At 36.6% G+C, this 24,259-nt stretch overlaps 1 protein-coding gene across 1 annotated transcript in view; it reads right to left on the bottom strand.

Moving 5' to 3' along the window:
* The window catches only part of SPATA17 (spermatogenesis associated 17), an 88,259-nt gene extending 64,006 nt beyond the window's left edge, over positions 1-24,253 (bottom strand). Inside the window, 5 exon segments of the mRNA XM_008630340.2 lie at positions 6,938-7,041; positions 12,513-12,563; positions 18,012-18,093; positions 20,254-20,343; positions 24,084-24,253. Of these exon segments, the coding sequence (XP_008628562.2) occupies positions 6,938-7,041; positions 12,513-12,563; positions 18,012-18,093; positions 20,254-20,343; positions 24,084-24,151 (395 nt within the window). The 5' untranslated portion in view covers positions 24,152-24,253.
* Positions 24,254-24,259: the final 6 nt, after the last annotated feature.

The following is a 24,259-nucleotide window of genomic DNA, read 5'->3' as shown; positions in this document are numbered from 1 at the left end:
TCTAGCTGCTGGAGTTCATAAATTTTGTTCAGCTTTGGATGAGTTCAAAGAATTGCCATGTAAGAAAAGCCTTACAGAGGGAATTTATCTGATTATGGCAGTAATAATTACCCAGCTGTTTATTGCAGATAGAGAAATAATTCATGTAGGCAATAGGCCGTGGTGGCAATGACACTCCGCATTTAGTAAATATGCAAACTGTTCACTTCTAATTAACCAAGCTAGAGGATGCCCTTATTAAATGTATAAACTAAAAGTGCCTTCCTGACAAGTGATGAATTGTTACATTGCACAAACTCTTGCCACAGAGTTACTGGAGTGAACTTGGGGCTTAACTTCATTAAGAGATCTTGTGGGATAGTTAAATGAGGATGGACAGCATAACAAGACCTACCTGACAGTCAATGATATGTAAGAGCTTAATGAAAATGTACCTCTTCCCCTTTTCTACTTATTTTACAGTGAAGATCCTACTTCAGACAAAATAGAAGACTGTGAAGTCTATCTCTATGAGACAGTTTAAAAGGCTAAGATTAGTCAATCCTTGTCCACAGAAAATGTTTTATGAGCTGTCAGTAATTCTAACAGACCTATTACAAAATAAAAAAAATCTATCCAGACACTACAGCACCTTCAAAGCTCACAGGTATAGAACTACTGTTATTCTACGATACTGTGTTTTCACACCTGTTTTATTCTACCTTCACCAAAACTAATCATTTATTCTACCTTCATCAAAACTAATCATATACACCACAGACTATTTGGTCCAATGAGTGTACAGAGGGATCTCAGATTTCTTTCTACACATTCAGATACAAAAAATTTTCTTTGGATACAAGTGAAATAAAGCTTAATGTTTAATCTGTTAATCCTAATGGTGTGTTTAGTGCAATATAAAAATACATGAGAAAATACTGCCTTCATGTCGTTGAAGACTTCAGTCTAAGCAGCTGCTTACATTACTTACAGTGTTCATGTTTATTGCAAAACTTAACTATTTACCCAGAACTAGCTAAAAACATGGTAAGACCGCTTCCACCCCTTGCTCAAGAGAGACATGGACAGAATAAGGCTCATGAGGCATGTGTAGCTGAATCTGTGTTGGAAATTCGGCCTACTGTGTAAACATAATGGTTCCTACATTAACCTCACTGTATTCAGAAAGTGCTTTCCCAGGGAGTTAAAACAGGTCCATTTCCTGCTCTATACGTTTAGACACTTCATTTTAATTTCATGATCGACCCCAAAAGCTCATTTTTTATATCTTACCTATCCTAACAGCATCAGATTTGTGGCTACGGAAGTACTCTGGGATCCTCAGTGGATTACAGTTTTAAGATTCCTAAAATCCTTTGGAAAAGGCATAGGTATCTTAAATTATGTGACCTACCACTCCAAATTAGTATTTAAATAGAAGAAAGCATACTTGGCACTTGTCTCTATTTCTGTAGCTCAGAGAGAAAGCTGACAGTATAAGTTTACATTCAGAAAATTCAAATTACAGGTAAGTAAGTTAAAAAGCATAATGTATTTCCTCTACATATCTTTGAAGACAAGTAAAAAAAGATGGGTTGAAGATAAAGTAGTTAATTAAACATCAAGTGAAAGACAGTATTACAAAAAATTAGGGTTTTATTGTTGCAAGAATTCCAAGGAGCTGTATGAAAGGCTTTGGCACTAATTGAAAATAGACCACAGAATCAATTGCTTCTGCAGTTAATGATGAGGAACATTTTAATTGAATTATAAGACAATATATACATTCTTCAAAACACTTTGACACTTGAGAGGATGGCCATCACCTGGACTTATCTTTATCAGAAAGGAACAGAAAGGTGGAGACTGAGTAAGTTCTCCTCATATTACTATGACAAGAGATGATTTATTTCAAACCCGCTCCATGGAAAATAGCTATACCTCAAAAGTTTTAAGAAGCCAAGTACTTTCCATCTTAAAAGGAAATACACTTCAGTAATGGTCTAGTAATCAAGAATAAGATAGATAATGTTTTTTCCATACTGCATTCTCAGGCATATTTACAGAATAACTAAACATTGGATTACATCAGAAGCAACATGTAAGTACTATATTTCACTCTTCATTAGGATTATAAAAAATTAAGCTGCACAAATGATTTCTGAATATACATATTGCCAAGGAAGTCATTTTTATCGCTTTGTAGCCAAGGAAGTCATTTTTATCGCTTTGTATTATCTATTTCCTGACATGCATTGAAGACCTAGAAGTTTTAATGATGACTGTGAAACTAAATCTGCTGATAGAAAAGCCAGTCAAACTCGGATCAAAGCCACACTCTCCAGGGCCACTCACTACTAACGCCAACAATGGAAAGAGGAATTTGGTGTTGATCCTCTAAGTATGTGAAATTCCTAATTTATAAAGTCGACAATGTTTATATAGACTATGATGCTTATTAAAGGTAGACTCGGGCCTTAGTTTGCTACCTTTAAGTCAGTGTTCATTCAGTAGCCAAGAAAGCTGAACCACCTGCCTTGATTACATAAGAACCCCAATGCCAGTACTTTGCCCCTGCTTTGTTAGTTTTCTGACACTGCTATCTTTGCCCAGTTCTGCGCCTAGGGAAAAATTTAAATGGTGCCATTCATCAGTAAATGGAACGCTACATCCCAAAATCTTATCTCTACTTGCACACCTGACATATAGCAAAGTTGCTTTACTATAGTTTAAAGGCCAGTGTGTAGATAACCTTAGGCAAAGAACTGCAAGTTAATCACACAGTTGGGCAACTGACATCATCCATAAATTCTTCGGATATAATGGCACCAGCATGCTAATTTATGTGAACTGATGTCCATTTGCTTATCATGGACTGGAAACTGTTTCACATAAAACAAAATTCTAATGCATCATATGGAGTTACAGCCTATGCTAATTGCTTTTGGCATATTTCCCCTTGTAACCATTTAGCCAGCTCTTAGAGATGGTAAATGCAGCTTTAAGAATGTTTCAAAAGAATGTATTTTCCCTTAAAATTAAATACATTAACTACACTGAGAAGTAATGAAATTTACTTTAATGCATATATTTATAAATGAAACCATCCAACTAATCCATATTCAGATACAATACAGGATATATTGGTACTTAAATAAAAATGGATGCTATCGATGAAGATTTATTACTAAAATATAAATAACAAAATATAGTAAAATAAATATTTAAGAACATGTCTCTTACCTGCTTCATTAAGAACTTCCTAAATATTTTAGGAAAAAGAGAACTCAGGACTAATGAAACCATTTCATCCCTACACTGAACCTAAACTGTACAAATGTTAAGAAAAACCTGAGTATGTCCTTATTTAGACAGAGTTTAGGGTTCAAATTTGTTCTTTTGCATCTCTCAAGGGATTCTTTCAAGCACTTCTCTCCCTAACTCGTAGGGACTCTACTGGGGACACCAGCAGCCATCAGACCAAGTAGTTCTGTAGTAGTGGGAAGTAATAGGAATGCTGGAGGAATTTAGCCAGTCTGGGAGCTAAAGCCAGGAGTGATCCTCAGCTGGTACAAAGACAGTGCCTTAAGTCTGTTAAGTCTAACAGTGCCATAACCAGTCTGTTAAGTGAGTGGAAACTCACACATAATATGACTATTATTATTTAATTATATTTTAGGTCAATTTCTGTTAAATCAATTTCTGTTAAACTTAATTACATCCCTCTATGGCTTTAAACTGGGGCAGCTTCTATTAAGTTTACTTTCTCCTGGGGTTTTCACAGTAAAGACAAATGATAAAGGTCTGGCTACTAAATGAGGGCAGCTATTAAATAAGGACGGCTTGTATTAAAGCTGAATGGTAAAGATGTGGCTACTGGTTGAGAAAAACACTTAGTACTACATGTGTCCTTTATTAAAAAAAAAACTAGGCTAAAGGAGGAATAAGAAGGAAATGAACTTTGGTCAATAACTCCTATGAGATACTTTTATAAGAAACTTACCAGAATGTCCAAAGTTTCATGACAACTTCCCCTGAAACTTCTCTTAGAAATGAGAGAGGGATGGTTTGATATATGCTCCTCCTTAATGAAAGAGGAGAAAATTAAGCACAAACCCTGGCTCTGGTGTCCAAAAGATAGGAAGACTTGCAATGTGATTTTAGACAGGTGTTGACAAATAAAAATTCTGTCAGTGTTAGTCTAGAATAGATAAGACAGGACTGTACAGTGTAGTTCAGTTTAGAATTACATCACAATTCTAGAAAGAATGCAATTTAAACCAATTTTTGAAATTAAAAATATATTTTGCCTTTTTTTGGGGGGGTGAGGGGAAGTTTATATCACTCTGGAGTTCTTAAAATCAGCCTTACTGTTGCTCAATTATTATTTGTGGACAAACTGGTTTCTTTACTAGCACTGACACTGTGCTAATGCACACATTCTGATGAAAATAGCTGTAAGACAAATAAGAAAAGTGCATTATTTCACATCCCATGTTGTGCTGCTTTATGGTGTTCTAGAGATGTGAAACAACATTCAAAGGCAGTCTAACCTGAGTGCACAAGTATATCAGTGTCTCTGTCCATCGACAAGTAAGCTTCCATAATGTTGATGTTTTAATAAAACCCAGCCGCTTCATAAATGCATTCATTCTACTACAGGCAATGCCTTGTGTTTTTTACAGTGCACAGTTGCAACAATTTTTATATGCAAAAATGTTTATGAACAGTGAGGTTATACTTGTCCAGAGCCAATGTGATGGCTGATGAAAATATGAGGAGAATCTTTCTTCCACCTGGCTAAATATTCCACATAAGAAACACAGTGGGCCACCTTGGGGCCAAAGTAGTTGGCAGCAACTTAGCCCAATGACAGGAAAAATCTGTTTGGCTGAGGGCCTACACCTAATCTTCACTAAACATCTGTTAGATTTCATAAGAAGAATGTTGAAGATGATATACATATTAGTTTTCAAATGTACCCCAGTAAAGGGATTACTGCAGTGATCCTTGATTGCACTTGGGAACTGATGCATTTTTAAAACTGAAAGAATAAAATCCATTTGTACAAATTAAAGCAAAAATTAATTTTTAACTTTTTTTTAACCAAAAAGATGGATTTTTTTCACCTAAAAGACAAGTATTCCATCAACTCTGGAAGACAGAACTCAAATTAGCAAACTATCAATATATCAGTTGCCAGTTAAGAGCTCACACAGCCAACAGCTTTGACACATTGTGATGTACCTGGAGTCCTACTACTCACCTGTTGAAGAACACAGAAGCATTTCTTGGTTAAAACACCTATGCAGCCCATAGGCTTTACGGTTTTTAATAACCTAAACTAAGTACTAGGGAATTTGATCAACATATAAAAGCACTGACAACCAAATATTTTTTTAGTCCTGCAAAGTTAGGCATACCCAGCAGAGATGTATTGTGGGTGTGGGGAAATAAAATACAAAGCTCCAACCAGTCCATGTTCATAGTGCAGCAGGAACCCCACTTGCTACCTTGTTCTGTTGGCACACAGCAAAAGTCAATCTAACAACTTATGAGCCATGGTCCAGGTTTAGGCAGGGAATGGAGAAGAGTGATAAAATTATTATGAACAGAGAAGCAGGTTATATTTTTGCAGTTCATTCAGTTATATGGATTTTAAACCAGGACGTTATGGCTTCTCTTATTTTCCAAGATTTAGTCTAGTCTTCCTAGGATTCTACCTTTTCAAGAAGAGAGCATATTTCAAGGATTTCCGATCAAGAAGATACCATTGAAGATATAACAGAATTTTTAAGTCTGTTTTTGCTGAGTTGTGACCTAACTTTCTGCATAGAATATACTTAAATGAATAATAATGAGGGATCAGAGGAAGATGACTATCAATATGATTCATTATGGGTAACAACGAGTGCACAAGAAATAATGTTATGATGAAGAGGACGTAGCATCAGCTGTACTACAGAAGAATAATATCATTAATAACCAGCATACAAAGAAGTTAGATAATCCTATGTTTTTTCATACATAACTTGCATGCACTGCTGTATGTAACTGTCTTTGCCATGTGATTTAGACAAGATTTCCAGAAATATTGGTTTACTAGACTCCCTTATATTTCTCTGCTTGAGAAAGCAAAGATTTGTCCCAGATGTTCTGAACTGCAAACACTGCATGGATTTTGTCCAACAGCTTTCATTTACAATGAGAGAGTAATGAGCATCATCACCCAGCATTTTGGCTGTTTGTTTCCACTGTTATCTGAGTAACGGTCATGGATCAGGATATCGAATCCACCAGAGGAAAATAATTACCTCTATTTTAGAGAGGTTTCAGCTTAAGTACAGGGAAAGACAATGGATGGATAGGAGAAATAGAGTAAGAACATACAGCAACAACCGTTCTAGACAGAAATCTGACAGGCTATTGGTTCTCTTCTGTAACTATGAAAAGAATCTGCTTCACTGTATCCACCCATGCCAGTATCTTTCCTAATTAATATTCATAGTATGGCTCATGCATGAAACTTAAATCCAAATCTGCCCTTGCATTCATTGTCAATAATCCATATTCGAAATAAATTATGAAAAGAAATTTTTTGTTAGCTTGTGTATACTGGGGAAAAAAAATCTAGTTCAACAAATGCTATTTAGGGCATATAACACATGAGTTCTCAGCATAGGTGAAGAGCCAAATTCGTTTTTATTAAACTAGTACAAACCCAGAGCACACCTAATTAATTCAAAGAAATTATTCTGAATTCATAACAGTGTAAATGAGAATAGAATGGGATGCAACATGAATAGGCATAGAATAAAGACAATGATGACTGATACATATATATTTGATAATGGAGGGGAGCCTACACTCAAAGAAATAGTTTAATTAGTGCCACAAACTTTTTAGAAATAAAAGAAGAGGAAATTAATGCTTTACCACATAGAGCTTTTATCTTTACCTGACAAGCTCGTTATTCACAGAAACAGCCTTCAGGTATTTCTTCAGTGCATAAAAATTATGGTTATACTTCCGAACATAATAGCCTCGCCACATTTTCTGGATCTGGAGGAAATAAATAGTTGCTTAGTATATTTCAAATCAGAAGTTTGCATGCATATCAAATATACGTAGTATACCCCAAGTACCTCTTTCCTTAGAAGTGATACCTGGTGGAAGCACCAATAAGTTTCAATGAAGAAAATTAGGGCAGAATGTAACACATTGTAGCACTGAGTCACCACCTCACCAACATCTCCTGCTACACTTTCACCTTTGTGCTCTGCAAAGGTGCAAACTGAATAAAAGCCTTCCCAGTCAACGAACCACAGTTTCTGGAAACTTCATTTACAAATTGCAGTTCTTCCATCTCCAATGCAAAATGATTCATGTCTATTTGTCCCACATTAGTTCAATCTTATCACAAAATACTATTCTCTTGCATAAAAGGGAAAGCCTAACCTGGAGAAGAAAAGCTCTTTATCTGTAGCTAGTTATAAAGTTGTATTACAAATAGAAATTAGGTAGCATCCTTCACCAAAAAGGATTAATATTTTGGTGCATTTTGAAAAGCATCAGTTGAAAAAAAAAAAAAAAAAGATAGAAAGAAAAAAGTAAAAGAGGAGGAAAAGAAATACTTAATCTTCCCAACTTTTCCCAAGAACTGATTTCAACAAATGTGTTTAAAACTCCCCTGATACTTGAAAATTCTAATCATGATGTTTCTGAAATCATTACCTGTTTACCAGCTATCTGCTTTGTGGCATGGGAAAGTAAGCATTAAGAATGGACAATTAAGCATTGGAATGGGCTGCCAGGGAGGTGGTGGAGTCACATCCCTGAAGGTATTCAAGAAACAAATGAACATGGCACTTAGTGCCATGGTCGAGCTGACAAGGTGTTGATCAGTCAAAGGTTGGACTCAATGACTTTAGAGGCCTTTCACAACCTAAATGGCTCTGTAATTCTGTGATTCTGTAATTAGGTAAAAAGCTATCAGGACTGCCATTTGATGAGTTATGTTTATCCCTATGCCAGGACATGTACAGGTGGAAGATGTAACTTGCTCTATTCAGTCATGCTGAGGGCTGCTCTTGCTCCCGATTTTCTTTGCCATAAGAGGTCAGTGTACTCAAGATCTCTGCATCTGAAAAACAGCGTAACCATCTTTTCCTCTCTTCCCAGTGTCTAGTTCCTCCATCTTTGAATTCTTCCATCCTTGAACTTATTCATATTCTTGCAAAATATTCTTTACTTCCTTTACTGCATTTTGTCTCCTTCTTTCCTCAATATTTTTCTAAGTTAAACTCCCAATTTCTATCTTCCAGTCTGCAGTAGCTTCATTTGCTCCAACATCCATCTCTTTGACCTTTATAGCTTTGAAATCTTAAAAGACATAACTTCTAGAAGGCAGAATCTACATTTAAAAAGCAAGAAGTTGGAGGTTTTGCTATCCAGGAGCAACTCCAAATGAGAAGCTACTCCCCTTCACTAAATGCATAGAAGAGAAAAGTGTTGCAAGGTACTAAGAGCTCTCCTTTGCCTATGGGCCCCTAGCTACCAGACTTTTCAAGAACTTAAACACTTCAGTGTATCTATAAGGAACATTATTCTTTTTTTTCCTTTACATCAACCTTTCTCTATCCAGAACCAAGGGATGACTTTTTAAGTGGAATGAAATCCATGTGTTTGTGCTATTGGTTTTTTTTTCTTAGCCTACCTCTTTTTAAATAAGCACTTTTTTTAAAAAAAGGGGGCAGGGGGGGAAAGAATGTCATGGGTTTTGTGCTTGATTCGGGAAGAAGGCAAAGAAAAAAAAGCTGTCCATTGCCCATATTATCAGCAACCTTTCCACTCAGTAACTTCAGAATCTTTATCATCAAGTCTTGGGAGTGCTCTTCAGTAACAGGGAAAATTCTCTCTACTCCTTCCAGTTCCAGTGCAGCCCAATTCTGTAGCACTGTGACAACTGACAAAAGTTATTGCAATTTTTCCACCTCCAGACTTTTACTGGAGCCATCTAAAAGGAGACCAACTAAAGCAGGGCTGAATATTTCATACTTTGGTGCCATTTTGCATTCACAAACCCCCAAACACTACTCTTCAAAGTAAGAATCAACATTTGGCTTCAATTGATGGCACCTTGGGGTACAGGTTATGATTGTCTTTTTATGTAAGATTTAACAAGAATCACAGAAAAGCTTCCAGTAATTCTTTGAGATATGTGTTAGTCATTAGGAATAAGAGGACATAATCTTCCATTGTTAATATATTCTTCTATATCCCCTTTGTGCATCAGCATGTATTTTCCTCCCTTCCCAAATAAGACTCAAACCTAATTTCAAAAATTGGTATTTTCTTTTTTTCTTTTTTTTTTGAATGAGTGAAAGGGGTTTGGACCTCTAGATGTTGTTATAATATGAACAAATAATAGTTCTGAGAACAACAAAGGTTCTAGACATGCTGCTCTGCACTAGGTGATAGTAAATTTCATATTCTTTGCAACACTACTTTCTCATACACAAGCTTATTGGGTTAAAAAGGAAGAGAGAAAGAGCAAAGAATGAGTATGCCTTCAGAGATCTGGGATTAAGCAAAATCCTTTGCATGTGAATAAGGATCTTAGCTTTGTTTTTCTGTTTGGCTTCAAAATTTCTCAACAAGAGCAAGTTGGCTCCCATATAGCCATGTGCTCATTAATGCAGGATTATGGTCCCTTTGAAACTCTTTCTGACAGTCTTCACCTCACAGTGATTAATGCAGAACAGGATATTTCTGGGTTAAAGGATCAAAACTCAAACTGAAAGACAAAAGGCTCAAATTGTATCAAGCTATAATTACCTCCAATGGGCTCAGTGTACCAATTAAATGCTGCACTCTACCTTTATTTACACCACTTTCTGTTCAGAATGAACTCACTGATTTCAACTGAATGAAACATAAGTAAGAAAAACTGCATTGTCTCTCAAATTATTTTATGCCTGATTTCTATTTCCCTAATACTGTATGTCAGAGACCCCAAAACTGAAGATTAATCTTTTTAGGAAAGACCATTTTACACAAAGCTTCTGATGATGCTCATATTTTCGATGTGAAAGTTCTAAATGTTTGCTTTTATAAAGAAGTATAATGTTACAATTGCATTCCTATTTAATTCCAAGGTGAATGTTTAAAAAATTCTTGAAAAAAAAGAGACAAGTGTGTGTATGCCCTTCAAAGTAATTAGCAAGTTTCAACAGTGATTGGTACAAAACAATTATTGTCATTGATCAGCACTGAACAGATAATTTTAAACAAAGTCATTGTGTGCTCAGCAGATTACAGCTTGTTAACGGGCAAGTTCTAAATGACCTCTTAAGCTAGTCAAATCAATGATGCATATTCCTCATTAAGTAACATCAAAATGTAAGTGGTCTTATAAATAATGTTTATTTTAAGCACTAAAACAAATGGCAAAACCTTGATATATCAAAAGCCATCTGCTCGTGGAATTTTTTTTTTTGCCATAGGATTACTTTTGTTGCTGAAAATTTGCAGCAACTTTAAATCTTTTAAGAGAGAGAATCATTTTTTGCCTCGAAACTGAAACTGATTAAAACAAGATCTCTGATTTCATTTTATAAGGTAAAACTGATAGCTCTTATTACAACCAAGTGCAATCCAGAAAGACAAGATACGTAGACTGGCTTCAAAACTGAGCATGTGTATGCCCTCAATGATACTTCAAATGCCAAAATTGAAACTGCCTTTCTAAGGAGTGACTAGAAACTGAAATAAATATTTAATAATACTATGAGACAAAACTAAGTGGTTAAATAGAGAAACATACACAGTTATTGTTATATTTTTAGAACACTGAGCTATATTAATCATGAATCAAACTCACGATGTATAAATAAAAGGCACTGTTGGCTTAGGAAGCCTAAAGTCTGAGCACACATCATCTATGCAGAAACTCAACAGGCCTGATTCACTATTATCCTGGACCTTGGTTAGTTCTTCAAGAAACACACGACAGAAAAAAACCCCAAACCAGTCAGTGTTTCATATTGGTAGCATTTTAAGTCTGCTCTGCAGATATGGCTGCACAAGATTTAGATAGAGGAGAACCAGATTCTGACATTTGCAACTAAATAAAGGTCTGTTCTATTGTTTTCTACTGATTTAAATTTCCATTAAAGAAAAGGACATGACTGAAAAAATGGTACTTTGAAGATTTATATCACCTAATGATTCAACATTATATTTCCATTACAAATGAATGGGAACACATTCAATTTCTCTTAAAAATGAAAGACCAAATGCAAAACTCCATTTGACTAGAATACATAATTACCTCTGAAATTTGGTCTTCAAATGTCTTCTGAAAGTACAGAGGCAACTTTTAATAGCTGTCTTACATCTTATGTTTTCTCACTGATCTCAGCTGCATGAGTAAACAGCACTTATCCACTGTGGAATACTTTCAAACTAGCTAAGTAAGAAATGAACTATAACAACAACAAAAAGGTACATTTGTGAGGTATTAAACTGCTGTTATACACCTTCAATTCTCTAGCATGCACCAAACGTAAGATCCTACTTTGCGCCTTTGAGAGAACCAGAACTAAGCAAAACACTTGATGAGTACAGATCTCTTGACTGACTTATTCTGGACCCAGAGAGGCCACAAAATTAAAATCCATTCTGAGAATCTTCTTACCCTACAGGAGTTTCCCTGGGTTAATCTCCATTGTCATCATATTCCGACATTTGGTAGAATTCAAAAGGTAAGGTGCCTGGCCTAAAAAGATATAGGCCTCTAAAGTAAAGCAGTTTAATATCACAAAATGAAAGAAACAAGTAACATAAAAAGACTTAATCCCAAAAATTATTTTATGTTCTTCCCATATTTGTTTTACATATTTATTCAAGTGCAGTTTCAAAGTTCAGGAAAAAGAAAAGCTAGTTTCTAGTTAAATATGTTTTGCAGTTTCACCCACAACAAAATTCATTTGTAGATTCATTTAAGTTCAAGGTCTGTTTATACTGTTCTTCATCTAGCAAAATTCACTCATAATATCATCATCAATGAGATCAGTTCACTTCCACCTGTATGTTTAAGCAATGAAATTGTTCTGTGCTATCTAACTCCTGAGATCCAATACATCAACTGTCATGTACCAGCAAGAGAAAAAGCACAGCCACATAAACAAGCTTAAAAGCCCCGTAGTTTGTCAGAACTGTAAATATATGTCTATATTTGTAAGAACACTGGCACATAGAATGTTTGGGGGTTTTATGAGTATCATATATGATCAGGTCCAATGAACATTTAAACGGTGTAAGACACATTCAGGTACCTTAAATTTAGCTACAGTTTTCAAATACCACCCTGACTACTCAGTGTAACTTTAATTTTTAACTATGTACTATTTCCTGCTGTTGCCATCAGCATATCAATCAAGTGTATATTATTCTGCTTTGCTCATTTTATTAAAAGCAAATTCGGAGCACAATTGACTTTTCATTTGTTTAACAAGTGAAGAAATATTTACCCTGACAGCCATTTGATTGTAGAAATTCAGCTTCTTAATAAAATATGCTCTCTGTGAATCAAGAAAAAAAATGATGGCATATATTTCAGTTACACAAAGACAGTGCTGCTATTTTTACATATAAAAGATAAGAATCTTTATACATAATACATAATAAGAGTTCTAGGCTTAGAGAGAATAAAATCAAACTTTGTATTGAAGAGATAGGCTTCCTAATACATAATGCAGCCTTAACCAGAAAAATCTATGGTAGTCAAACTAGGAGCTAATGGAGATATATGATCATAAAATGCTCTCCGCTGAGTTTGATAATCAATGGTGCTCTACTGAGAGTAGAATAACAAAGCAGAAATATTCACAAGTGCTGGTGACATGTAGTATTGTATGATTTATTCACTGGGGTTCTTTTAGCCAAAACTCACAGAAACATAAAAGGAATTCATATTTCAAGACGTCTGGTTTAATGAAAAATTCAGAGAAATGCTGTCTTCAGTCGAAATCGTTCAAGGATATGGATGCAGTGATGGAGCAAAACTGTGCCTTCCAACCATCTGTACTAAATGTTATGTACTTAGCTGCCTCCCGAGTAATCGTTGGGAATTTTGTTTCATTTAATATTCATTTTAACATCATAAAATCATAAATACAATGATACCATGTTACAGTGAATCCCCTGATATAGAAAACATTTCCTGAAGTCCTGGTTTCCTTCCAATAAAGTAGAATTCCTCTCATAGTGAACGAATCCCCTATTATACTAAGCAATCACTTGGCAGCATAGGTTATTTTAATGGATACATCACTTTAAACTAAGCTTTCACATCTGTTCCGCCCTCTAATTACAAATGCAAAATGAACATAATTCACAATTGTATCATAAAAAGTAAAATATAAGTACTTTGAATGCAAGAGTATGTCCTTTATTTAGCACAACATGCAGCTTTTATGTGTTTCTCATGTTTTAGACACAAATCAAAGGCAAAAGTGCTTTCCCCTGATATAGTGATTTTCTCCCCCATGGCAAACAGGAATTCACTATAAAAGGGTTTCACTGTAATTAGTGTTATTTGAATTGCCTAGTCTGATCCAAAGCAAATTGTCTGTGGAGAGCAGCAGGACTGGATTATTTATCAACAGTCTGGGCAATTAAGAAACAGTTGGCTGCAATATGTTATTTACAAATGAACACAATGATGCTACTTCATTTTAAATTCTCTTTCTTCATTACATTAAGCAAGGCATAATTCCTGCAGTTTAATTAAGGTGCATTTGAAATGCTCACTTTAATATCATACCAATCTACTAATAATGGAAACAGTACAAAAGATATTTCTTATGTGAAAGAAAATTGCAGAGTTTTTAAAGTTCAAAGAAGTTCCACGTGTATGTGTGGATGTGTATACATCTATATACATATATACATATATGTATATATATATATGTGATTTTCTCCCCTTTAGTCTCCATAAATATTTACTGAGTTATACTAATTGTAGATGGCTAATAATGGATTGACATAATGGTTGCCTGACTCAAGCATATTCCTAAACTGTTTGATTTAATTGATAAAATTTTGTTCTGCAACTCATCTTTTCTTTCTTTGGAAGGGAACATAAGAGTTACCACACCACCAAACAGATAAAATACATTTTAATGGAAGTTCCTAAGTTTAAAAATGTTCATCAGATTTCTGTCCACCAATGATTAAATTAAACAATCTTACACCTTTCCGTTTATTCTTCTCATATTTGAAGGCTGTGAGCACTTAGGCCTCAATACATCCCATTTCACTGAAGAACCTAAATTGGAGACCTAACATCATTAATGCTCTTTATATCATCAATACTGAAAGACAATGTGGGACCACGTTCCCTCTGAGCTTGGCCAAGTATTGAAGAACTTTGTCTGCTATTTACAGAAATAGTCAATGGCAACTAATGTCTGATCTTGCACACCCCAACAAGGTGTGAGGAATCCAGGCCTTACCGTACCACCACTTAAGAGTCACCCACAGTAAGAAGGAAGTTACACATTCCTGTTTTTTGCTCTAAATCACAAGTCTTCCAAATGCAGAATTGCTCATGCAACTGTCTTACAACTTTATTCTTGCACCAAAAGCCAAAGGCTGTGTCACCATCTAGGTTCTTTAGCAAATGGATTTGGCCTCTGTTTTCTAATCCTGATTAGAAAGTTCTGCTATTACAAATGATGGAGAATGTGTTCATCCCTATTCACAAAAGCAGAGTCATAATTTAGTGCTTCAACCCAAGTCTATGTTTATGTGCTCTTCTAATAAACAAAAAATTCTTTCCTGAACTGCGGCCTGCTTGTCCAGAAGACTCTTTTCTTATGCTTAAGTGGAATTTCCTGCAATTCAGTCTGTGCCCATTGGATTGCCTCTCATTTTTTCACTGAGTTCCAATTCAAAGGTGATACTGCCAGGTTGACTCTCTGGAAAGAATTACTTTTCCATCTCAACCATGTGCCACCTCTACTTCTGAGACAGGATGTCTTTGTCATAAAGTCTGATGTTTATATATAGTCCTTCTTACCAGCTTACCTTAAGTGTAGGTTTTCCAAACATATTTGAAGCCTTTTATATTTAAGCTGCTGTATTACTTTCTCCTTTTGTACTTAAAAACATGCTTGGGGATCATCTACAAATGTGCTCTGATTGGTGTCTTCTTTTGCTTTAAAGAGTTAATACAAAATGACAAATTCAAAGAGAACCAGAAATCTGAATGAGTTTGAGACTGGGATCAAGGTTGAGAGAAGGAAGCAACACATGGTCTAAACTGGGAATGGGGTGGTGGTGTATTTTGGGGTTTTTTGTAGAGCAAATAGGCATTTGCCTAATTCCTATCGGACTGAAACTATTTAAAACTCGTTGTTGAGTTGAAGCTAAATCATTTAGGGTGGTGTCAAACTATATAACATAAAATACTTTTCTCAACTGCATCTCATTCCAAAGTAAACTGAAAATATGGCCATCATGCATGCCAACTTCACATAGCAATGAAATGTTACAATTCCCCTTGCTTTAACAAGTGATTCCTCGGGTTTGAGAAAACAGTAACAAAGAAACAATGATGTACAGTTTGTTTCATGTTCTGGTGTTTGCTTGGTTCTAAAATTCACATTTTCCTGCAGGTCATGCAGACTTTCAGAATCCAACACAACCAATGCAACCAAGTTATTAAGAAAACTGTAGGAGAGCAGTTCTTAATTTTAGTTTGAGATTAATTAGGAAACAAAGCCTTATATCAAACCACCTGTATTTAGAATAGAAAGGCACATAACTTTAATCATATAAATGCCATCAATAGGTGTTGGGGTTTTTTACCTAATGTATCTTAGCAATCCAAGGAAGAGGCACTAGAGGAGAAGCAAATGAAATACTAGTGGTGATGCACATATGGACAGCCAATCTGATGAGCCTCAGCCTTTGTTATTTTCCGCATCAGTACCATTCACATTTCACAATTTTGAATATAATCATTAAAATGATTTATTATCAAGCAATCATGGGTATTTTGTGCATATGCTTTGCCTTGTTTGCTGGCAGCAGATACCAATCTAATCATTATCAGCAGACAAATTTTAAAGTGACCAGTGTATTTAAGGAACTATCATGGTAAATGTATCATTGTATTTCATTGTCAGGAGTCATTACAACACTTATTAGCAAGAGTTCATTGCAAACATTATCTGATCCTTTAACTTGAAAGTTATGTTACGCTGCTGAGATTTTGCTTTTTATATATTCCAAATTCAGCCATTAATTTAGTAAAGATAGTAAAACAAAAAATATAAGGTATTAACTCAAACTTTATATTTAAGTCCACCCCAAAATACACAGCAGTCCAAAGGGAGTAGAATATGCCTTTTTATCTGATACTTGTGTAGTTTTCAGGTTGGCTTCCAATCAAACTGTCCTATTTAGTCTTCTCCAATCAAAGAGATAGCAAGAACAAAATGAGGTGCTTGAGGGAAAAAGATAATTTCCTGTGCTGATTGCTGTAAAATTTGTAAGCTTTCTGATGAGATTCTCTTCCTCTAGAACCCTGGCTAGCACTGGATAAGTACTGGAATCCAGAACCTGGATGAATTCATGACCTGATTTAGAATGCGTGTATTAAGTTGCAGAATTTTTTGTCCTACATTGTTCCACAGACTTCAGATTTGGCAAGAGTTTTTCAGTTATGTCTATTTGAAGAACTAAATATGCACAAGGCTTTATTGATTAAAGACTTTTTTATCTTACTTTTCAGAAATATATCCGAGCAGGGAAACCTGAGGGGAGTTTATGATGTTAGCTCTCTCAGCTTTGTGATCACAGGAAATCTGCTTGATCATGTTGATTTCCTCCTTCCCTTGTCCCAGTGACTGCACAGATCCTTTATTTTCATTAACAAATTTTAAGATACATTATCATGTCTCTCTTCTACAGAAGCTTTCCTAGATTCAATAAACCTTCCTTAAACTCAGGAACAATATTCAGCTCCTACTTTTTCAAAATAGAACCAAATGCAACCATGCAGCTATCTGTTTTACATTCAAGAATTACTTTTAGAAGATGATTAAAAACCAGAGACTGAAAGGATGGCTCATAATTTAGCGCTTAAGTAAGTTCAAAGAGAGGAAATCTTTACATAGATTACTGACAGACCTGGGGAACAAATAAATTACCTTTCAGGTACATGAGTCCTGCTACTTGAAAACATAGTTTAGTAGGGAGTATGAACTTTGGTCTGGAATATATGGTTTATTATAGTTTTTTTTTTTTAACTTCTTGAATTGTCTGGTTTGACTTAACCACAGCAATTTAACAAAATTAATCAAGAATAAATAACTAACAAGTTTAACAGTATTGTAAAACATTAACATAAATTGATAAATTAGTGACGTAAACCACATATTAAAAATCTGATTTTTTTATGTTAAATTATTTTCTTCTTAGTCCCCTAAATGTGTTAACAGAGGCTTTAGCTTGTGTGCTATCATACACTTTTGCTCTCTTCAAGTCCATCACGGGAATTAGATTGACTGTGATCTGTTTTGCGCCTTAAGGCAAAACCTCAAATACTTCAAGGTTCATTAAGTAAGAAATTTAAACCACTAAAACATAAAACAGCAATGTGTAGACACATTGGCTTATTTTATTTTCAAAATTAAAAGTTCTGCCAGAAAAAAAAAAAAGGCATCTTGTAAAGCTTCAATTCTGCAATTAGCATCATGTGGGCAGACTTCTGCATGAGCAGATCTCATTGCTGGTTTGGGAACCAATACTCCAGAGCTGCAAACACTTAAACACTGACTTAACTTGACTGTTATGAGTTGGCTTACTGAAATTAATGGTGCTTTTCATTACAGTAAAGTGAAGTGTGTGACTGTGTGTATAAAGGATCAAGTTTTGGCTTTTTAATTTCATGATGAGTGAATGAATTTTTCATACGTATTCTACAAATAACAAACAAAATTTAAATAGTATTTTTCTACCTCCACTATTTCTCTGAAGTGTTTTCTTCTTAGATAACCTCTCCACCACTTCTGTATCACAGTCGCCATTTTGCTCAGACGTCTAAAATGAAATATATTAACAAAATAATGATTTTTTCAGACTTCAGGCAAATTAACTTTTCATAATAATAAAAATAACATTCAGTGTATTATCCATCATACAGATAACCACTACAAATATACTGCATATATAGATATATATACACATGTACACATATACATATGCATGCTAATAGACCATTATATACATATATTTATTCATACACACATACTTTATTTTTTGGAAAACATGGGTTACTGCAAACTTACTTGCATACTTTTAGAAAAGTTTAATGAAAAAGCCTTACAAATTTAATTTGCATAATAGGTTGTTTTATTTTCATGTTTTAACCAACAAATCTGACCAGTTCAGATTTTTTTATGTTGCATGCAACATTTTCACAGCTGTACCATTTTTAACTATTTGACACAACCCACTGATATTTGAATCTTTAGATACTATATTTGCTTTTAGACATCCTTTTGCTTTTGCAAAATTACATCTAGCTTAATTGTAAATATTTACTTTGTTCTTATTTCATATATGTGTATATATATACCTATATATATATGTTGCTACTGAAAATTTCATAATTGATGTCTCACACCATTTTTGCAGCAAATAATACAATTATTACTTTGGGACTGACTAGACAAAGCTGTATAAGAGATCATTTATACCACCAAACTATGAACATCAAACTTATAAGCCTTGCACTCCACTCAGTGAAGGAAGTCTTTGGGTAGCTCAGAACATTGAGAACTGGCTACATTGAGCCTGTAAGCCAGAGAGAACCACAGAATTACAGAATCATCAAGGTTGAAAGAAACCTTCAAGATGATCTAGCAGAACAATAATCAACCCTAAATCATACTCCTAAGTGTCACATTTAGACCTCTTGAACTCTTCTGGAGATGGTGACACTACCATCTCCCTGGGCAAATCACTCCAATGCCTAATCACTCTTTCATTGAAATTGTTTTTTCTAATATCTCATCTGAACCTCCTCTGGTGCAACTTAAGTACATTTCCCTTAAGTGCCCATAATGACTGCAGCCTATCTTTCTATGAGCGAAATATTGGCCATTAGGTAGATAATTTCATTTAAGATAATAATTCCTTAGGTTTGATACAGTAGGTCTGGATGATGTACAATTACTTGCAAGAGGCAACAGGTCAAACTAGAAGATTTAACAATCCCTCTCCCTCAATGGCCCTAAGTTTTATGAAGATACAAAAGTTTGAGCACGTGAGTTTGGCCAGTTGGGCTTATGATCATAAAAACTGGAAGAGGGCTTTTTGAGAGAATGGATCAACCATAGTTTCCAAGAAATTCACATCCATGTTATAAAATCATAGAATCACTAAGGTTGGAAAAACCTCCAAGATCGAGTCCAGTGCTGATACAGCATTTCCCAGAACAAAGATGGTGAAGGGCCTTGAGGGGAAGCTGTATGAGGTCACTTGGTCTGTTCAGCCTGAAGGATACTGAGGAGAGACTCCACTGCAGTCTACAACTTCCTCACGAGCGGAAGCAGAGAGGCAGGCACTGATCTCTTCTCTCTGGTGACCAGTGACAGGACCAGTGGGAGTGGCCTAAAGCTGTGTTGGGAAGATTTACATTGGATATTAGAAAAAGTTTTTCACCCAGAGGGTGGTTGGGCAGTGGAACGAGCTCCCCAGGACCGTGGTCATAGCCCAAGCCTGACAGAGTTCAAGAAGTGTTTGGACAATGCTCTCAGGTACATGATGCGACTCTTGGGGACAGTCCTGTTCAGGGCCAGGAGCTGGACTTTGGAGATCCTTGTGGGCCCTTCCAACTGAGGGTATTTTATGATTCTATATGAAAAGTCTCTGAAACAGCATATCCAAGGGACACACAGTTGTTTCTTTTTTCTTCCAGTCATAACAAAATTTCTTAAACAATACTGTGTATCTATTCTGAAGATAATTTCCATGCTTTCTGGCATCATGCCTTTTTAATTGTAGACAGTTCTGAAAGTCAAAAATTATTTCTTACAGTGCCACAGCATATATTTCATTCTGTCGAAAAACTGGATAGCAGTTATTGCCTTTTTTTTTCAAAATGCTCCCATTTTATTAAAATCAAGTAATACCATGAGAAACTTTGAAGAAAAATTCAATGCTGAAACATGGATTAAGATAGGCTTAATATACTACCTCAGATAGGCTCGGACTACGCATGCTCGAAACCAGCGCTGGATCTTGACAGCAGCTTTGTACTTCATTACTTTGTTTTCATCTATAGCTCTGAAAATATAAAAGCAGTAATACTTCTCAGCATGGTAATGTAGAACCAAAGCAAAAATATTATTCTAAATATGTTTTATTGTTGCAGCTTGGGATCCTGTTCACCAGGTTTTTCATTTTTAATTCTGCATAATTCAGTGGTAGTGCAGAAAAATATAATTTACCTTAGTTGCATGGTATGAAGGTAAGAACGAATATTGCAGCTCGTAGAGGATGTAAGTTTTGGGAGTGGGTATTTCTTATTCCCACACAATACCTAGATACATGTCAGCATGTCACATGGACTTCTTCCATTGTAGGTGAAATATGTGGATAGTGCTTTAACGATAATTAGGCCTGAGTTACAACAAAAATCATGTAACTGTATAAAACTGTGTAGCTACAGTGTTTGTGACAAAGCTAAAAGTCATGTTAGGAAAATCATGAATCTAAAAGAGATTAAAGAAATTATTAGTCTGGAGGAGACTTTTCAGAGACTTCAGGAAGAAATCATTACTATTATGCGTTTTAATGCTGAGGGGTAGAACTCAGCTGTGAGATCACCTCTAGCATTTACTCATTTTTTGTTTGTTTCAAAATGTCAGTTACAGTCAAATCTTTGAATTTAAAATTAAATTTTAATTTTCATGGATTTTTATTCTTTCCCATTTTTATTAAGAACATACTCACCAAATTCCTTAATTTGTTACACCTGACAAAAAATAACAACTAGGTTACTATTAGTTAGTTTTCTTAATTAGCTGATATTAGTTAGCTCTCCTAACAAAGTTTCGTGTCAACATTAATTGCTTCAGTAAATACCAACAAGCTTATTCTTTATCTGATAAATTAGGATTATCCTCATTATATTTCTGAAAATTAAATGAATTGCAGATTTACTACAAGAGATCAAGAAACATTAGCGCCACTCATTTTATATCATCTGGTGCAGCATGTGCTCTCAAATCACATTAAATAGACACAAATTTCACTGTCATCTGATGAGCATCAGTCATTCTCAGTACCTGGAAGCTCTGGGAAACAGGCTTTTCTACCAAAAACCACAAAATGAATAGTTTTCAAAACTGGCTAGAGTTTTCCTGCTCCTTTCCTGTGCAGGTTCCCAGTCTTCACAGGAAGCAGACACCTTCCAATGCTTTTACTTTGACGAAAATTATTTTGATCAAAAGGGTAGGAGCGATATGGCCCTGGACAGGCAGCCACAATTACAGCCTGGAAATGAAGGGGATGTGGTACTGGCTGTGTCAGAGGTGGCAGCTCCAAACCCAGTCCTACCCACTTGGCAATGACAAGAGTCTTCTGGAAGAGCAGAAGCCTTCTCCTCTCTTATACTCCCTGTTAGGTTTTTTATAGTTGGCATTCAGTCTTGCCTGGCCAGGATGGGATAGAAGTCCTTGTAAAGTTTATTGAAGCAGACCAACAACAGACTGGTTTTTCTCACAGGACAGTTCTGCAAACACTTCCAGCTGCCCTTGCCAGCAGAAGCGTTTTGAGGTGCAAATTTCTCAAGCAGATATCTGCCCTTTTTATCAGATTGCACAGTTGTCATACTGCTTGAATCAAGCTCTTGAGAGTCACAGATACTTCTCAAAGGCTGTACTGAAAGTTAAAAAGGCCTACTCAGGCACCTGACATACAGATGCTACAGTAAATAAAAGTAGGTTCTTGAACAAGTAGAATGATAAAATTGTGTAACACTTAAGAGAATGAACTAATGGATCTTGTATATTCTAATCGTTATGCTGAGGTATTTCTCAAAATGTAGGCTTATGGTATTTTTGCATTGTGGCATCATCGGGCAAGTTCTTCCCTAGAAAGGTGCCTTCCCTAAAAAGCCAGTTTAGGATACCTCATACCTCTCACATAAACAAGAGTTCTGCATCAAGCACAACAGGAATGTTACTAAGATCAGAAAAACATTACACACAAAAACATTACATACAAAAACAGCAACATTGTTGCTGAGCTGGACTCTTTGAATCCTCTCATTTGCATTCTCAGCTGCAAATCTGAATTTTCTGAAACTGACAGATCACAGCCCATTCTTAAAAGGGAAACAATTCGGGTTTTGAGAGCTCTGCCAAAAAACCAAATCCCCATACATCAAGCATGCTGCCCTCCAATGGATTTCCAAGTCTGGCTCGGACTGCTCTTTCTAACCTGAAATACGTGAAATCCAAGCATAGTCTCCTGCCACTGATGTTTGTTTAGTGAACTGCTGTGTGTACAGCCACAAGAGTATGAGTGAAAGTTCAGGGAAAGAACTGAAAAACACAACACTTTACATGCAGGCAGGACTTGATCTCTGTAACTTTTAGCAATGTTCAGGAGCTTTGTTATTCATGCTAATGTTGTTGTAATTAGATTCAAAAATAAATGATTCATTAATTAGTGAAGCAAAAAATTACAACTATGCTAAACATGTTTGGGGTTTTTTTCTGTTTGAGCTTTTGCATTACACATATAGCAACAATGCAGGTGAACGAAAGGATTTATAGGACAAACCTCTGGAATACTTAAGTCTTAAAACATTTCATCTCCTAAAACCTGGTCTGGGAAAAGTCGGCCACCACCATTTTAGGAGTCAGAAAACTCGGAAGCACTAACTGTCCCAGTTGGTGAGGACAAGGGTAACAGATCTGATGTGATCTCTTTCAATTAACTTTAAAACAAAAACAAACAAAAAAACAAATAACAAACAAAAAAAACCCCTTTGTCCTTGCAAGAGGACAAACGTCCAGGCACAGTCACGGATCTGAGCCACGAGCGCAGGGACTCAGGGCTGGCGCGCCGGAACCCGCAGCGCCCATGAGAGATCGCCAGGGAAAAACAGCGCCGCTAGGGCGGGACAGAGGTGGGAGGCTCCTGAGGCGGGACCAGGGGAAGGAGGGCGGCTCCCGAGGCGGGAGAGGGCGGAACCTGCGAGGCTCGGCGCGTTTCGGGAATTGCCAGAGGCGCTTTTTTCCTCACAATTGGCAGGGCGGCGGGGGGAGAGCGGGACATTCAGTATTTTCAGTGTATAAACGGGCCCCTTAAAGACGCTGCGCTGTGGCCACCGGGTCTCCTCAGGTCGCTCTGGCAATGTTTGGGAACAAGGCGATGGGTTGGTGCTCTCGGGAGGGATTTTAAAGCGAAACAGTTTCACAGAATCACGTAATCATAGAACGGGTCAGGCTGGAAGGGACAACACGGTGGGTCATCTGGTCCAACCTCCCTGCTCGAGCAGGGTCACCCAGAGCACAGGGCACAGGACTGTGTCCAGACGGTTCTTAAATATCTCCAGTGAGGGACACTCCACGGTCTCTCTGGGCAACCTGTTCTAGTGCTCTTCTTACTCATATTCAGATGCAACTTGCAGTGCATCCAGTTTCTACCCATTGCCACTTGTCCTATTGCTTGAAACCACCGAGAAGAGCCTGGTTCATCCTCGTCATACCCTCCCTTCAGATTCTTAGAGACACTGATGAGGTTCTCTTTCACTCGTCTCTTTTCGAGGCTGAACAGGCCCAGCTCCCTCAGCCTTTCCTCGTAAGAGGGATGCTCTAGTTCCTTAATCATCTTCATAGTCTTCCACTGGTCTTTCTCCAGGAGCTCCATGTCTCTCTTATACTGAGGAGCCCAGAACTGGACACAGTTTTCAGGGGAGCTGCCGCCATCTCGTTGCCGGGGGAGAGCGGGGATCCCCCCCAGCCCAGCATAAGGCAGTATATCCCGCCCCACCACCAACACAGCCCAAGTACCTCTTCATAAGGAAATACTCCTCCCGGAGACCCGCCAGCCGCTCTTGAAGCCGGGCCAGGACGGCCATGCTCCCTCCCTCCTCCCGCCCTCACGACGCTGACGCCATGGCAACGGGGCCGTCCCACTGCGCTGGGGCGCGGGGGTGTCGCTGCTACCGGCGGCGCCGGAGCCAGGC

Source organism: Corvus brachyrhynchos, unplaced genomic scaffold (genome assembly GCF_000691975.1).
Source record: "Corvus brachyrhynchos isolate BGI_N302 unplaced genomic scaffold, ASM69197v1 scaffold101, whole genome shotgun sequence".
Lineage (NCBI taxonomy): Eukaryota > Metazoa > Chordata > Aves > Passeriformes > Corvidae > Corvus > Corvus brachyrhynchos.
Note: the sequence above shows the minus strand (reverse complement) of the source record. Positions and strands in the feature narration are given on the sequence as shown.